General features: G+C 37.9%; 1 protein-coding gene across 1 annotated transcript in view; it reads right to left on the bottom strand.

Annotated features, from left to right (window-relative positions):
• The window catches only part of LAMA1 (laminin subunit alpha 1), a 160,862-nt gene that overhangs the window by 85,143 nt on the left and 58,761 nt on the right, over window positions 1-16,958 (bottom strand). Inside the window, exons 6-16 of the mRNA XM_019755789.3 lie at window positions 14,260-14,349; window positions 13,146-13,263; window positions 12,010-12,188; window positions 11,234-11,339; window positions 8,896-9,056; window positions 7,812-7,952; window positions 6,390-6,563; window positions 4,873-4,974; window positions 3,653-3,864; window positions 2,766-2,877; window positions 554-664 (exon numbers count right to left, since the gene is read on the bottom strand). Of these exons, the coding sequence (XP_019611348.3) occupies window positions 554-664; window positions 2,766-2,877; window positions 3,653-3,864; window positions 4,873-4,974; window positions 6,390-6,563; window positions 7,812-7,952; window positions 8,896-9,056; window positions 11,234-11,339; window positions 12,010-12,188; window positions 13,146-13,263; window positions 14,260-14,349 (1,506 nt within the window). The remainder of the gene's footprint in view (window positions 1-553; window positions 665-2,765; window positions 2,878-3,652; window positions 3,865-4,872; window positions 4,975-6,389; window positions 6,564-7,811; window positions 7,953-8,895; window positions 9,057-11,233; window positions 11,340-12,009; window positions 12,189-13,145; window positions 13,264-14,259; window positions 14,350-16,958) is intronic.

Below are 16,958 nucleotides of genomic sequence, written 5' to 3'. Positions count from 1 at the left end.
GTTCATTCTCAAGATTAATTACATATTTGTTAAGCTCTGTTTTAGTTCATATTACATGAAAGAAGTACTTGTTCAAAGCATTGATCAGAGCTAACAACTATAAAGCATTATACATTGTACAAACGAGTGTGATTATTAGTTTTACCACCCCTCTTATGATGAACTATGTAATATAATGTTTAAAAAAACCCTTGCATTTGCATTTAAAAGATCTGACCCTTTTAATTTAACCAGTGGACATATTCTACCTTTACATGGCTTTATAATCTTGCAAAGTAAATAATTACTTTTTATTGTTCTAATAAAAAACCCACAGTGAAGTTATATATCCTTTTTCCACTGTCACCAAAGTAACTTTTTTTTTCCCAAAAAAAGGGGGGAAAAAGAAGGAAACATTTTATAACATGAACTTAAGTCTGCAAATTTCCTTTGAGTTCTACAAGGGCAGGGACATTCTCCTCTGGAGGAATCATTCTTTTTTTAATAACTTCTACACAAGCAGATGGCTTTGGGGTGGGTAGGAGGGGACATTCAAGGTTCCGGTAAGACTCACAAAGCAATCGCCGTGAATGCTACACTCAGCTGCATGGCCGTGGCATTCACAGGGCTGACAAATTCCTCCAAATAGTATTCCATCCACGCGGTAATAGCCAGAGAGGCAGGACTGCAAAAGAAGAATGGACAACCCATGCTGCTGAAGGCAACTTTGTACATGACACAAATCATCTTCTTCCCAATACATTAGAAACATAAACTGCTCAGTTTTCCATGAACAGAGAAACTTATTTGTTTTTTCTTTTTTCCCCCAAACATCTTTATCAAGATATCATTCACATGCCACAAAATGCAGCCATTTTAAGAGTACAAGTCAATGACTTTTTAGCAAACTTACCGAGTTGTACAACCATCACCGTAATCTAGCTCCATGTTTATTTTTAAAGATAGAGACGTGTACACAAAAACAATGAGTCCACATACACCTTAATGGTATTCCACTGCAATATTCTTAGAAATCATGTAACACTCGGACATGAAACCAGTGTTTCAATCAAGAGGATGTTCTCTTACATCCTTATTTTTTTCTCTTGCTTAAAATTCATGAAAAGTATTTAAATGCAGGGCTGTTTCAGTTTAAATGCAGTTTAACTGAGCAAATATTGTAGGCATGCTGTCTGAGGTGTCAGTGCTAGACGGGCAAGTAGGCACTGACTTGCCCACTCCCTGCGCTGAGGAGCAGGAACCACTACAGACACAGAAATTCATTCAGTCCTCATGACAACCCTGAGAAATATTACCTCTATTTGATAGATATGGAATCTGGAACATGGGGCAGTTAGATAATGCACCCATTGTGCTAGTGGGATGGTTCAAAGACAGGTGTGCACACCTCCAGGACCCGTGTCCACAGGCTGCCCAGGGCCGCAGCAGACACCAGACCTGCTTATAGTGCAGACCAGGGAATAAGTAATTTGGAGGCCAGCACAGTCCCATGGAGGCATGGGAGGAGGGGGTGTGGGTTTGGTTTTTATTATTATAAGAATTCTTAAAGTGCATTTTCATTATATAGATAATATATAAATGCATTCAGTCACACTACCTTGGGAAAGTCCCCTAACACCTCCATGCAGCCATGCTCCCCTTGGGGACAGTCGCCTTGTCTACAGATGGGTGTTGAGCAAGTAGCTGCCTGGAGGTCTGTGTGGTGGTTAGAGGGCTACCAAAAATTCCATTCATTACCCATAGTTTCCTGATTCTTTAAGTCAGCTTCTGAATAAGAGTGTGATTAAATAATGAGTTCTTCTGTTGAACAAAAACGCTTGAAAACATGTATTAAGCTTCTTGTGCTTACTTGAGTCATTCCTACACATCAGCACATTTCCCTCCAAAGCGTAGGGACTTATTCTCCAGCAACAGCTGCTCACTGCTGCCCCCTTCTGGTGTAGCTCTCCCGCCTTCGCCTTCTACTTCCATGATTCTACCTGGCTGCCGGCTCTAGGCTCTCCTATTCCTACACACTACGAGGTGGCTTGAGGGTCATTTATCCATTAAGCATCATACACTCAGGGATTAGGACCTACAAACATTTGTTGGGCCTAAAAATAAATGTTTGAGATCTAAAAAAAAAATCATTGGTTGAAAGAAAAATAAATAAATAAATATATATATATACATATTTAAAATAGAAATATTTAATTATATAGCTACACCATGAAGCATTAAGCCAATTTTATTAACTGCAAAGTTTATAACTGATGAAGATTCATAAAAGCAAATTATAGGTTAAATGCTCACTTTGTAAAAAATGATTGCCAAGAAATCATAGCCCTGACAAATGTTTACAATCATAGTCAATAATGAATAATGAGAGGCAGAATGGAGTGGTTAACAGAGAGATGAAATTTAAATCCTGAGTTGCCTACTTCTTAGCTGTGTGACTTTGGTCAAGTTACTTAATCTTTCTGCACCTCAGTTTCCTAATCCGCAGAACAGAAAATATATGAAGTACTTACCTGATATAGTTGTTGCCAGGATTAAATGAGGTAACATAGGGAAAGAGCTCAGAATAGTGCCTCTGAAGAGGAATCAGATTTCTTTAAACAATGTGGCTTTCAATATTCCTATAGTCCCTAAAAGTCTGAAGTTTAGAAACATTAGGTTTCTAAAGTTAAAATTCAAATGTGCATCATTGTATCACCTTCATTGTGTTTTTTACCCCCCTTAGGAAACAGAAAAGGAAGAAGACAAAACAGGAGGAGGCATATTACCTCACAGGAGATCCCTGCATGGCCTTGGGGACATTCGCAGTGCTCCACGTCAGTGGCCAGTGCCAGGTCTATAACATTAGGGCTAGCTATGTCCAGAGAGACAGACTCCAACCTACAAATAGAAGGTGGCTGTTATATGGCTTCCCAACTCACAAATGACATCTACCAATGAAGATGGATACTTAAAGAAGACAACTCAAACAAAACGGTGATGTGGTTTTTGTAAGTAACTAAAGATTTTCACAGCAGTATGCTTTCTTAAAGTACATATTCCCTGAAAATGCCTTTAACATTTGGAGCAAAGTCATGCTGCTATCTATAGACAGCTGTGAGAAAGGTGTGATGTTACCCATTTTGAGTTGAAGCACTTCAGAAAAATCAATCCTTATTGATTTTTGAAATGTAATGACCTTATCTCAAAACAGAGAGATTATCCTTAAATGTGTAATTCTGCCTTTGCTTTACCTGAACTTAACGTTTATGCTCAGCCTGGCATTGCCAGAAATTGATCTTCTCGAAGTAATAAAATAGACACACTAGCTTCAACAGACAGTGTAAACTCTAAGACCATTAACATCAGGAGGGTGAAAAGCAGATGCAGCATGGTCTAGACAATTATTAACTTGTCAGGCATTTCTCAGGATCAGAAACCCTGGAAGTTTCTGATCCTGACGTCAAGTCTATCTACTACTAGATACATTTGTCATGGACAACTATTCTTATATCTTCAATAACATTATCATAATGATATGTAATTTTAGGACAGTGAATTCCATTGTGTCCTTAAAATAACTAAGTAAAATATATTAAGCTTAAATATATAATAATAAATAAAGACAAGAGTGAAGTACCCTCACTATAAGTTTTCCCTCCCTTTCAATACACACCTGTAAAGAGCCATTTTTGCAGAATTATAGTTGGCTCTGATCAAGAGATGTGTCACATTGGCAAGGACAGTCATCAGCTGATCCCGATCTATCTCCCTTTTGTTATTAAAATCTCGGAAGTTCTCAGGCACAAGTCTAACCGCATTCAAGTACTCTTCATAAGGTTGCAATGACAGGCCCTCAGCCTGGGTGCTTAAAGTAAGTCCATTTCCCTAACATTTAAAAACAAGACAAAATACATTTGTAATTCAATTTCACGATCAAGAAATGAAAGCAAATTTTGTGTTCAGCAATGTGGCTTTTCATTTTTACCTAGGTTCTTGTGGCGAACATGTAATGCTGCCTATAACTCAGTCCAGAACTATCAGAGATGTTTCACTGTGTTCCCCCAGAGGAATGTGAATAATAAATCTAAAAACTGCGCTCTTTGTTGGGATCTCAGAAAAGAAATAAAACCATGCATTTGCCCACCATTTTCCTCAAAGCAACCCATCTGACACCCCTAATCCTTAACTGAAGAACAAAAGTAGAGAAAAGATGTAAATATACCTCTAACTTTTCATAAAATTTGTTAACAATTGCTCTTAGCAAAATTTGTGTTGATGTCAGTTTCCAATTGCTGCAGGTTGGAGATGGAGGTACAGGTCATTTAAGGTAGAAAGAGAGGAGTGCCGACACCGCAGGCAAGAACCTAAAGTGGTTTCTTACCACTCTGGGAATCCTTCTAGGAGAGGTTGAGCTGGGTCTTTTTATGACGGGCAGGGGGAGATGGAGAAGGGGGAGGATACAGGGACAAAGACAAGGACAGAGAATCAGGGCAAAAATGACAACGCATCGCCTGTCCCCACATTGCCAAGTATTGCTGCCTAATCATTCATGTGGGCAGGCAATGTGGCAGGAGGGGAAGGGGGACTTAAAGAGCCAAAAAGGTAGTTCCAATGTTAAAGCAAAAACTCCTGTCCCTTTAAAATATGAAAAGACAGGTGGCTGTGGGGATCAGGGATGAGAGACAAGTGCTGCCCTGAGGCAATTCCGGAAATGGGCCCTAAGACAGAATTCTCACACTCAGTGTCTCTGTGTCTAGACAAGGCAAATCCTGCTAATGGCCACCTGGCCATGAGCAACTTGTGACTATGGCCTTGCTTAGCCACTTCGAATCATAAAAGTGTCACCACCCTAAGCGCTTCAGCTCTAGAGCAGAGCAATGTAAAAGCAATTACCTTAATGATAACATCGGCATGAGACATGAGGTCACTGTCCACCGTTTCCACAGGAATGTCATAGGACACTGTGTACTTCAGGAATCCGCCAAATGCAGTCAGCTGGAACGTTTAAGTGACAGGGAACACCAAGGGGGAAGTGACCATAGCCCCTCAGCAAGGGAAAATGGTCACTAGGAGCCATCTGGAAACAACGAGGCTGCAAGGTGTCTGAGTGGCCACAATATATAAGGCAGTTCACATTAAAGGCAGTAGAAAGGAAGCCTAAGATATGAGTGTTTTGTGTAATCGGTATTACCAAAAGGCACTCCCTCTTAGAGGCTCCCAGGTAAATGACTATAAACTTCTGCTAATCACAGGTATTTATTTCACTTAAATACTTCACGGGGTGGAGGGTGTGATCCACGGCTACAGTCTCAACATTTTGATCTCATCGCCCTGCTTGTAGGAGATTAATAAGGAACATGTTTGATCAGCTAAAGAAAGAACTAAAGGTTTTTCTTCCTGATCAGATATCCTTTAATGTAAAACAGAGATTTTATTTCTGCCACGTATGTTACAACAATGTAATGTTCAAAATCCAATCTTTACACCATAAAATTGGAGAGGCGATCTCAAGAGATTAAAAAAAAAAACTATTGACCTTTGGTGATAAGATCATGTTATAAATAGAAAACATGTTCTAGGATTATAATTTGATGGGAAAAATAATTATTTTCAAAAATAAACACTACTTAAACATATATAAAACAAGCTATAAAATTAAAATATAATCATCAAACTAGAAATTTCCCAAGCTACAAGACCTATACTACTATGAAAACATACCATTACTTAAAAACAAACCAAACACATGGTAAAGATGAGCAGGGAGTCATAGTTTTTGAGAGAGATGCCACTTTATATATTTTCAGATAAATTAGAATCTGGAGAGAAGTGGCATAATTAGGAGGAATGGAACTAAATCAGTGAAGGAAAAGGGTAACACATATTAACAAACTTTCCACTTCATAGAATCACCATTTAGTATTTTCTAAACATGGAAAAGATTCTATCTGTTCATAAATGTGAACTTTATATGAGCAACAGTCTCCATGATAATGAAACCAGGGGGCAGCGCAGTGGTCCCCGAGCACAACGTGTCCCAGTGTCTTCTCTATGCCAGGCTAAGATAAGTACACAGCTAACTAAACAAAGCTGGGTGTGACTGACACTTCACAAAGGCCCAAGTGATCCAGGAACCCAGAGGAAAACAGAAAGTCTGTCACAGGAGAAGGGACGGGACTTCATACAACAGACTGGCTATGATGGGGCCAAAAAAGAACCAAAGTTCCTATTTTAATGATAATAAAAAGTCAAACAAGATAAAAAAGACTGTGCATCAGGTGTCAGTAAATACTCTCTAATTTTCTGTCAAACATTGAAGTGACCAATGTGACTACTACCTAAAATGCCACTGTAAGTTCTCTCTTGATGTGCTCTGAGATCTTTGTCTAAGACACTGTCCCCGTAAGTACCTTATTTCCGAGGTAAGCCTCCGGGGCCGACCAGTAATACTTGGAAGTCAGCCTGCGCATGACCACCGTGTTGTTGATGCTGACCTGATGATGTCCGCCAAGCATGTCCTGCTGGGACGGGATCTTATTTGGACTGACCAAGTCTGTGACCAGCCACCCGGACATGTCTTTCACCTTACAAAAAAAAAAAAAAAAAAAAATTCAAGCATTATAGCATATGGAAGAGCAGTTACCTTAGATTTCACCCAGGCTAGCGCTAATATCTTTGCAATGAAGAGGCAGACCCAAAAAGCTTAGCTAGGGATGCAGCTAACACATGCAGGCCAGAGAACTGCAGGATCTGTGACCCTTCTATTTGTCAAAGGACCAGGAAAATCTGAAAACGAGTCACACATCCCCCAAATCCAGATCAAGTATAAGCAAATAGGCAAGCAGAGCTGTGAAGGCCACAGATCTATTTTTCAAATTAAAAAAATAGCACAGAACTTAATAAATGCATTGAATAAGATGTCCTTTGATAACTCTGACTTCTCCTTTCTTGTTACCCCCTACTTTTTAGACAAATGCAAAAAAGTGTATAAAAATAACCTCCTGGTCCTAGCCCCACAATTTGTCACCTACATAGGGATGACAAGGGATCACCCACAGGAACTCACCTCTATTCTCAAGTATTGATCAGAGTTCCCTTTCCCTCCCCCCAGGCTGCCCCCACTCCTCACCAGCCTGATGGTAAGGGAAGGAGGGAGCGAAGGAAAGGAGGAGAGTCAGGGAACAGCATCCCTACCCTCCCCCTACCCCCATGCTGAATACAGGTCTCCTGAGGTGGGACACGGGTAGGAGAGGTGATTATGCCAGGTTAGCCCTGAAGCTCCTCCTAACCTCTGGGCATCACATTCTCTCCCTTAGTCACCATTTGGCACCCCCCTTGAACTCATCACCCCAGAAATCCCAGTTCCCAAAACAAATGGGGATCCCTCACCTGCCCTCATAATGCCTTCATCACCCTCTGCCCACCCCATCCTAGCCAGCATCTTTCATCTAGAAAAGTCTCCATGTCCCCACGTCCTGGTGTGCTTCCTGGCCTGAGACCAGCATGGGGCAGGTGGGGTGAGAACTGATTTCACAACTGGATACATTTCCCCACAGAAGAAATTTAAGCACAATGCATTCTACAATACTGTAATAACAATAATCCTATTGTCTCAATAGAGAAATGTATGTGGGAACAAACACATGACCTAGAAGAAAACTTCAGCAACACTTTAATAGTGGGCTGCCTTTGATCCATGCCCAATGTCATTGCAAATGGACGAAAGCAGCATTACAGGGAAAGGCAGCCTCATCGCTTCGTGACACAGCTCCTAGAGAGCTCCTTTGAGGGGGTGCACTTATTAACTCCTGGCCCTAGGAACGTGCGCGCACCTGACCGATGGACCAAGAAAGGCTGTCACAGACATCGGAAACACCAAAGCAGAAGCACTCAGAGCAGCCCTGGGGGTTTCTTTCCTTCAAGTTATAAAATCCTGGCTTGCAGTGATCACAGTTTTTCCCCTCAACATTTTCCTGCAAGTTAGAGTAAAAGGTTAGCTTTTGAAACCAATCGGTAGACAGAATAAAAAATGACATTAACAAGAAAGGTGTTTGGTAATCCAGAGAAACAGGTAAATATAAAGATGCTCAAAGTAAATGTGAAGCGTCATGATGCTAATATTTCCAGAACAGATATTTTTAAATACTTGTCATTTGATTTTGTAGGCAAGAATGAGAATGAGCATCTTAGAGCTTAATCATTACATTTAAATGCTTTTTTTTTGTATTGTTTTAAATCTTTCATTTTTGCTGAACTTTCAAGCATTTAAAATCTGAAGAGGGCTATATAACTGTGTGTCTTATTAATAAATGCTCAAGATTATTTTTGGTCATATGTCACATGTGCCTAAGATTCTGCTTACATGGAAATAAGCACATAAGATACAACTGGAAGTCTTTAGAATTAACGGGGATATAGTTATTAATATCAGATGGCGAAATAAAACACCTCCCTGATACCAAATTAAGGCATGCCTTATCACTGCTCAATTCCTTTGTAAGAGAAACAAAAAGTAACGTGTCTGCCATTAATGAATGTTTTTAGAAATTTAGTGTTTGCACTGTTCTCCTCTAAACATAAAGCTAAAAAAGAATGTCACAGAAGAGGTAATGGTCAGCCTAAAAAGTGTAGTGTTTGGTTTCATTCAGGAAGTCACAGAAATACCTCTAGAATATATGACCACTACCCATAAGGCACCTAAAAAGAACCAGGTGCCCATCTAAGTCCAAGGACATACACTATGGCCGACTTACTGTGACGTAATGTCATGTTTCTCAGGAAACTGTTGGAGAAGGAAAAATGCTGCTTAAACCTCACTGCTTTGCTTAGGAACTGATCACCTGAGCTAATGGAATGCATTCCTTTTTCAGGAAGCCTCAAAGGGAACTCAGAGACAGTTTTAACCTCCACACGTACCTTACAGAGACACGGCTCTGAGCATGGGTCCTCATTCACACTGCCCGCTGGACTACAGTCACAGCGGACACAAGCTGGGTAACCCTTAAAGCCAAATTGGCAGTGATCGCATTTTTCTCCTGCATAACCTTCCTTGCATGGACATTGACCTGGCCATTTCCCTGGGAAGAAAAGAAGGGCAATGATCTAGATATTTTAGCCTTTTTGGCCAGAATCTCTGTTGCAACTAGTGCATTCAGCTCTGCCGTTATTGCATGAAAGCAGCCATATGTAATACATAAACAGTAAAACTTAATTTACAAAAACAGGCAATGCCAGTTACAGTCCATGGACAATAGTTTGTCAACCCCTGTTTTAAAGAAAGGAAACAAAGATGAAAAGCACAGAGGCTGATGAGAATGTAAAACGGTGCAGTACCTTTGGAAAAACGTTTGGCAGTTCTTCAAAATGTTAAGCACCCAGTTCCCATACGATCCAGCAATTTCACTCCTAAGTATTTACCCAAGAAAAATAGCAACATACATCCACAAAACACTGTATACAGCTGGAAGTCCTTAGAATTAAGGGCTTGATGCTTGTAGCAGCATTATTCATAATAGCCAAAACGTCTAAACAATCCAAATATTCATCAACTGATGAAAGGATATATAAAATAATATATACATGGAGTATCATTCAGCAATAAAAAAGATTGAAGTACTGATTCATGCTACAATATGGATGAACCTTGAAAACATTATGCTAAGTGAAAGAAGCCAGTCACAAAAGACTAAGTTGTATGGTTCTATTTATATGAATTGTTCAGAATAAGCAAATCTATATAAAGAAAGTAGATTAGCAGTTGCCTAGGGCTGGGAAGAGGGGTGAAGGGAAATAGTAATGACTGCCACTGGGTAAGGGCTTTCTCTACAGAGTGATGAAAATGCACCAATATATTATTATAGATTGTGGTGATGGCTGCACCATGAATATGCCAAAAAACATTGCACATGTTAAGTGAGTGTACTATGCAATCTGGCAGTGAATTATATCACAAAATACATTTTTTTGTTTTTGTTTTTAAACACAGAGACAAATGGTAGAGGTCAATAAGCACTATATTTGCTTTTAATGCCAGCTCTGAAACTTCGTGGTTGTATAACCTCAACCAACATTCTTAATGTAACTGCTTTGAGCTACAGTTTCCTTGCCTGTAAAATGGGTTAAATGATTTCCTCTGCTACGGTTGAGGTTAAAATAAATAAATAAATAAATAAACACACACACACACACACACACACACACACACACACACACCACGGTGCCAAAAAATGTATGCAAGTGGACACTTTAGTCAACCTTGCTCAAGCAGTAGTTCACCATAATCAGAAGTGTCTGGATGCTGATGATAACCACTTTGAGCACCTCTCGTAAATGCAGAAGTCAAACGTGACTTGTATTCATCTTTTGTTATTGGTATATATTGATTATTACAATTTTAATACAGTTTTGCTTTCTTAAAATGTGTATATTTTTTTTGGCTATATATATATATGGTCAATCAAGGGTAATTGTCATTATCATCATCATCATCCTCTCATTAACAGTGACATTTAAGAATCAATTCAATTGTATAATTTACCCTCCAGGGTGCTGGTGGGCCCCACAGTTTGCACCTGCTTCCCTGCAGGTCAATATCCGTTTTAACTGCTAGTGACACAACTTGATGGGGTCACAGAAGTCTTTGAACAGATGCAAACTATTCAGAATACTCAGGTATTTGCAAATCCATTGGCCAGTTTTTGGAAAGGAAAGGACACTGACATTTACAAACTTAACTGGAAGATTTGCTTGCTTTTGAGATAAGATGTACGCTAAAGCCCTCTCAGTGTCTTCTAGGAGCTAAATAGAGTGATTGCTGTTTACTGTGTTCCACATAGGATTTTAAGCTGACCCTTGTTTCTTCTTTCATCAAATGCTCAATTAACCTCTCAAATGTCATTTAATCACCCCAGCTTTGCCGTCTCTACACCCTGTCTCACTCCAATCATGATTCCTGATTTTGTTTCATGCCCATGGCCCTTATCCCCACCTGGCATTATATTACACGTGCATGCATTTGTTTAGTGTCTGCCTGTGAGCAGGGACCTTAGTCATCTTGTTCAAGTATATGTTCCTAGGTCCTAGAAAACTGCCTGACACATAGTAGGTGCTTGACAAATATTTGGTGAACAAAAGAAGCAACACCAAATCATATCACCAAATTGCTATGCAATATAGTAATAGTTCCACTAGGTACACATCTTCTATCAGGAAAAAAAAAATCAATTACAAGCACAAAAATGAATCAAGTACTTACCTGTGTGTACATCAGAATGGAGATCATCCTTAATACACACAGAACTGAAGGACCCCAAAGGGTCACAGTCACAAGGATGGCAAGGGTTGTCCTCATAAGGAGACACCTATAAGGCAGAAGTTGTCCTGGATTATCTTATTAGAAATCACAGCAATATTAACAATAAAATAAACAATAATACCAATGACAAAGTATCAACTTTATCCCAGATGTGACTATTACAATGATATTGTGTACCCAGGGGGTATCAGGAAGATAAGGTGAACTCAAGCTAGAAATCCCCAAACATCTTTTCAGTGGTGACAACAGCTAGTATCACTAGCCAAGTGTCATCTTTCCTATTGTCACTGATACCCAGCCTCCTCTCACTCTGCTATCTGTCACAGCCATATATAAGCATCACTTATATATTCATCTGGTCACCTATGACCAGCCCACCACAGGGATTCATGTGACAACTACATATCAAGTCCATTGAGAACTGACTGAGTACTTTCTGTGCTCAGATACAGCTGCTTTAGTTACTGGCTGACTCTTCACATAGACAGTATTACAAAACTCTGAGCTTGCACAGCCAAGGGGCCCCTGAATTCAAGTTGAATAACAAAGAGTAGATATTCTTCTCTGAGCAAGAAAACAGATCAGGTAGATTAGGAAATTGATATCTGAAGAACACTACTAGCATAATAAGAATATAAAAAATATTACAAAAGGAAATGAGTCACCAATACTGAGGCTGACACTTGGGCTCAGCTATGGCAAAGAAACACTCTTACTTTGTGTGGTCTATAATATCCATCGATACAGGTTTCACAATTGATTCCCACGGTGTTCTGCAGGCAATTTATGCAAACCCCTCCTCCTCTGAACTGTCCAGCAGTATTCAAACTTCTCTTCTGATTTGCAACACTTTCATCATAGTAACAGTCTTTGGCTTTATTGTGACAATTACATTCTAGGAGAATATTTTAGCATCTCAATTAATATGTATATATTTTGTCTATATAAGGAAAACACTTCCCTCCCTAAGTAAGTTTCTATGACTGTAAGTTTAACTTAAAATTATAGAATAAGTAATTTTAATAAGATATAGCCAATCTTATGGAGGGCAATTGGGGAAAGCTATAGAGAATTATGAATGTCCATTCCCATTTGATCCATCAGTCTATCTTCTGGGATTATATCTAGCAGAAGTGCTTGCACACTTGTCAAAGACATGTACAGGTTTAATCATTGCACCATTGCTTAAGTTAACAAAAGACTGGTAACAACCAAAGTATCCACAGATATTTTGTTAAATATGTTAACAGTTTTAATTATATTATATCCATACAATGGAATTCAGTGCTATTATTTTTAAAAATAGCATTTCATATTGCTAATATAGGAAAATATTTTTTCAAGCTATATGGTTGCATATTAAAGTAATGTATAGGATGGCACACGAAATACGTCAGGTTCTGTGTACAAACAGTGTGAGGTACAGAAATATGTTAATATATGCTTTATTTGCGTCAAAAATTTCAGGAAAAACATACTAGGAAATAAAAAAAGTGGGAAGGATTGAGATAGAGTGGAAGTAATGTCTTTCACTACATTGTTTTATATATTGTTAGATGTTGGAATCTTGTGAAATTATTGCCTATTTAAAAATTAAATCCAAATTAATAAAGAATAAATGAATCTATGGGAAGGGGAATCTTAGATAAAACAGCAAATCCATAAAGGTACATTTTAAGTTTCAATAGTTCAAATTTTACTAAGGTAATCTGGACCTATGGGAACTATTTGAATATGAATATCTAAGAAAACAAGTCATTTACTAATTACAAATGTTCTTAAGACATCACAAGCTTAAGCATACTGAGAGGGGGGAAAAGTTCTACATTCTTCCAATTCTCAGAGGACTTACCTTCACACATGTTACCGGAAGAAATGGTCCCGGGCCTCCAGGGCTGCTGATGGTATCCAGGACAACAGCTACTGCAGCTCTGTCCACAGGTATTATGTTCACATTGACACTGTAGTTTCTAAAAAACAGGGATACAAAATTGCATCTGAAAACTTACCTGCATATTTTTCTCAATCTCATTTTAAAAGGAAACTATTACAGTAAAAAAATGTAGCAAGACTTTACAATCGAGGATATGTGGCTATACAAAAACAAAATGGCATTTAATTTTTAGAGAAAAATACGCATGTATGACCTAGTACAAACAGAAGGAGGAAGAATAAAGCAAAACTGAAACAGGAATTACCTAACAAAAACTCTTCAAAAAGGAGACATTGACTATGAGGGTTTGAAAGCTCCTATTAATAGCTTTCTTGAGATTCATCTACATATTTTTCAGCATCAATTAGAGAATAATCGTATTCAAGAGTTAAATTATTACAAAACTTATTACAAATCAATTAGAGATAATCGTATTCAAGGGTTAAATTATTACAAATATTGGAAAAAAGAAGTAACTTCGTGCAAATTGTTTAAAATAAGAAGAGATGATGTCACCTTATTCACTGAATATTATGCTAAAACAAATAAACTTTATCTTGATTTTAGTACCACAAAATGGAAAAGGGAGAAAATGGGAGGGAGCAAATCCTTCTTTTAAAAAATGTAAACATAATTTATAACTGCACGTGTTTTTTGCTTGACTGTCTTACAGAGAGGAGAGCTTCAAATGATATGGACAGTGAATTGTACATTTTAAAATAATTAAAATAGTAAATTTTGTTATATGTATTTTACTAAAAAAAAAAAAAAACCTACAGTAAAGATTTAATTAGAAATATATGCTCCAAACAAAGCAAAATGAAAATTTTGAAAAAAATGAAAGTTTATGGTGACTTAACAAAAAACAAACGAACAAAAACTGACACCAGTTAAATTATCAGATTATCAGAAAATCTTTTTTGCAGCATGATTTTATGCCTTTCAACATTTGCCTTAAATAAAAAAGCACAATACAAACATAGATACAACTTCCATTTGTAGTTTTAGCAAAATGTGAAATACTAGAACTCACCTTTGTACTTTCATCCCATGGGCAGCTACTAGCATGGCCATAACAAATACACATTCCTCCAACAGAAATGTCTTTTATCGAGTAGTAATACTAAAGAAAAAGAAAGTTACAGAAAAAAAATTAAAACCTCGTCTATTTCAGTGAAAAGAAAATGTTGGCACTCCAGCAAATATCTCAGTTGTTATTGGAATTCTGAAAAATAATTAGATATGCATTTTAAAATATATTTCATGCACAAAGAATTTTTGTGTCCATTAAAAGAAGTAATGTTTAATTCGCTCATCAACAGAAACCACGGGAGCCTAAAAGTATTTCTCAACTTGGCTTCATCTTAAACCAAGGCAGTCATGTTCAAAACCCATGCTACTGAAAACCCTAAAATATATTGCTAAATTGAATACGGCAGTATATAAAAAGGATAGTAACTCATGACCAAGTAAGATTCATCCGGAGTGCAAAGTTAATTTAACACAAAAAAAACAAAAAAAGTAAATTACTACATGAACAGAATAAAGGAGAAAAGTCACATGATCATTTCCTTAGATTCATAAAAAGCATTTCATGAAATTCAACACCATTCATTTAAAACAAAAAACAAAACAAAACAAAAAAAACTCAGCAAATCAGAAGTAAAAGAGAAATTATTCAGCTTAACACAAGGCATCTATGGAAAACCTAGAGCTAACAGTGAAAGATTAAATGCTTTCCTCTTCAATGCTTTCCTCACCATTTCTATTCAACATTCTGTGAGAGATGCCAGCCAGTTCAATAATTCAAGAAAAATCAGAGGCATACAAAGTGCACAGTAAGACTAAACTGTCATTATTTGTAGATAGCATGATTGTGTACATAGAAAATCTACCCAAAAACTACTAGAAATAATATGTGAATTTGACAATGTTTCAATGTACAAAATCAATAAACAAAAATGAATTGCATTTCTATACACTGGCAATGAACAAATAGAAAATAAACTTAGAAAGCAAACTATTAACACTGACATTTAAAAACATAGAACACTTAAGAATAAATTGAAGAAAAGTTGTTCAAATAAACAAATAATAAAGCAATGACAAGAGGAATTAAAGAAGACCTAGCTAAGTAAAGAGATATAGCATGTTATGGACTAGATGATCCAATATTGTCAAAATGTCTTCCTAAATTGATCTAGAATCAGTGTAATCCCAGTGAAAATCTTAGCAGGATTTTTTCTTCTTTGTTGGGGGCAGAAATTAACAAACTAATTCTAAAATGTATAAGGAAATACAATGAACTTAGAATAGGCAAAATAATCTTGAAAAAGAACTGAGTTCAACACTTACTGTAAAGCTACAATAATCAAGAAAGTTTGTAATTGGCATAAGGATAGACAAATAGATCAATAGGACAGAATAGAGTCCAGTAATAGACCCACAAAGATAAGGTCAAAGGAGTTTCAACAGGGCACCAAAACAATTTAATAGGGGAAAGGAAATTGTTTTCCACAAATGATGCTGAAACAGTTATATATGTATATGAGGAACAAAAGAAACTTGACCCCTATCTTACACTAAACACAAAAATTAATTTGAAATGATGGTAGCTGTAAAAGCTAAAACTATAAAGCTACTAGAAAAAAAGCATAGTATAATATCTTTGTAAACTTGGGACAGGGAAATATTTTTCAGAGAAGATATAGAAAGCATTAACTACAAAAGAAAAAATGATAAGTTGGATTTCATCAAAATTAAAACCTATACTCATCAAAAGTCATAGTCAGGAAAATAATAAGCAAGGCTCCTGACAGAGAAAAACTTGCAATAGAAACACATCTGACAAAGGACTAGACACAAAATATATAAAGATCTTTTATAACTCAGTAATAAGGAGACAGATAACCCTATTTAAAAATGGACAGGGCCGGCCCGGTGGCTCAGGCGGTTAGAGCCCCGTGCTCCTAACTCCAAAGGCTGCCGGTTCGATTCCCACATGGGCCGGTGGGCTCTCAACCACAAGGTTGCCAGTTCAGTTCCTCGAGTCCCGCAAGGGATGGTGGGCTCTGCCCCCTGCAACTAAGATTGAACCCGGCACCTTGAGCTGAGCTGCCTCCCGGATGGCTCAGTTGTTGGTTGGAGCGTGTCCTCTCAACCACAAGGTTGCCAGTTCGACTCCCACAAGGGATGGTGGGCTGTGCCCCCTGCAACTAGCAAAGGCAACTGGACCTGGAGCTGAGCTGCGCCCTCCACAACTAAGACTGAAAGAACAACAACTTGAAGCTGAACAGAACCCTCCACAACTAAGATTGAAAGGACAACGGCTTGACTTGGAGAAGGGTCCTGGAAGTGCACAGTGTTCCCCAATAAAGTCCTGTTCCCCTTCCCCCCCAAAAAAAAATGATAGGAATTGTTGGGGTGTGTTTGTTCACCTTTGCTCCACTCCTCACTTGGTGTGGCATGGGAGGAAGCCAACTGATTCCTGGTTCCTCAATCATGATGGAAAAAAAAAAAAAAAGGACAAAAATTTGATCAGATACCAGTAAGCACAGGCTCAACATTAGTCATCAAAGAAATACAAATTAATATCACAAGGAGATGCCATTATACAAGTATGTATATTAGAAAGGTTGACATAAAAATGACCAACAAACCAAATATGTGAAAGCGCATGCGGTAGCCAAAATTCTCACACTTACTGGTCTGTAAAACGGTACACTTACTTTT

Source organism: Rhinolophus sinicus, chromosome 4 (assembly GCF_057876585.1).
Source record: "Rhinolophus sinicus isolate RSI-liver-muscle chromosome 4, RSI-T2T, whole genome shotgun sequence".
Classification (NCBI taxonomy): Eukaryota; Metazoa; Chordata; class Mammalia; order Chiroptera; family Rhinolophidae; genus Rhinolophus; species Rhinolophus sinicus.
This window is presented reverse-complemented; position numbering and strand designations above follow the sequence as displayed.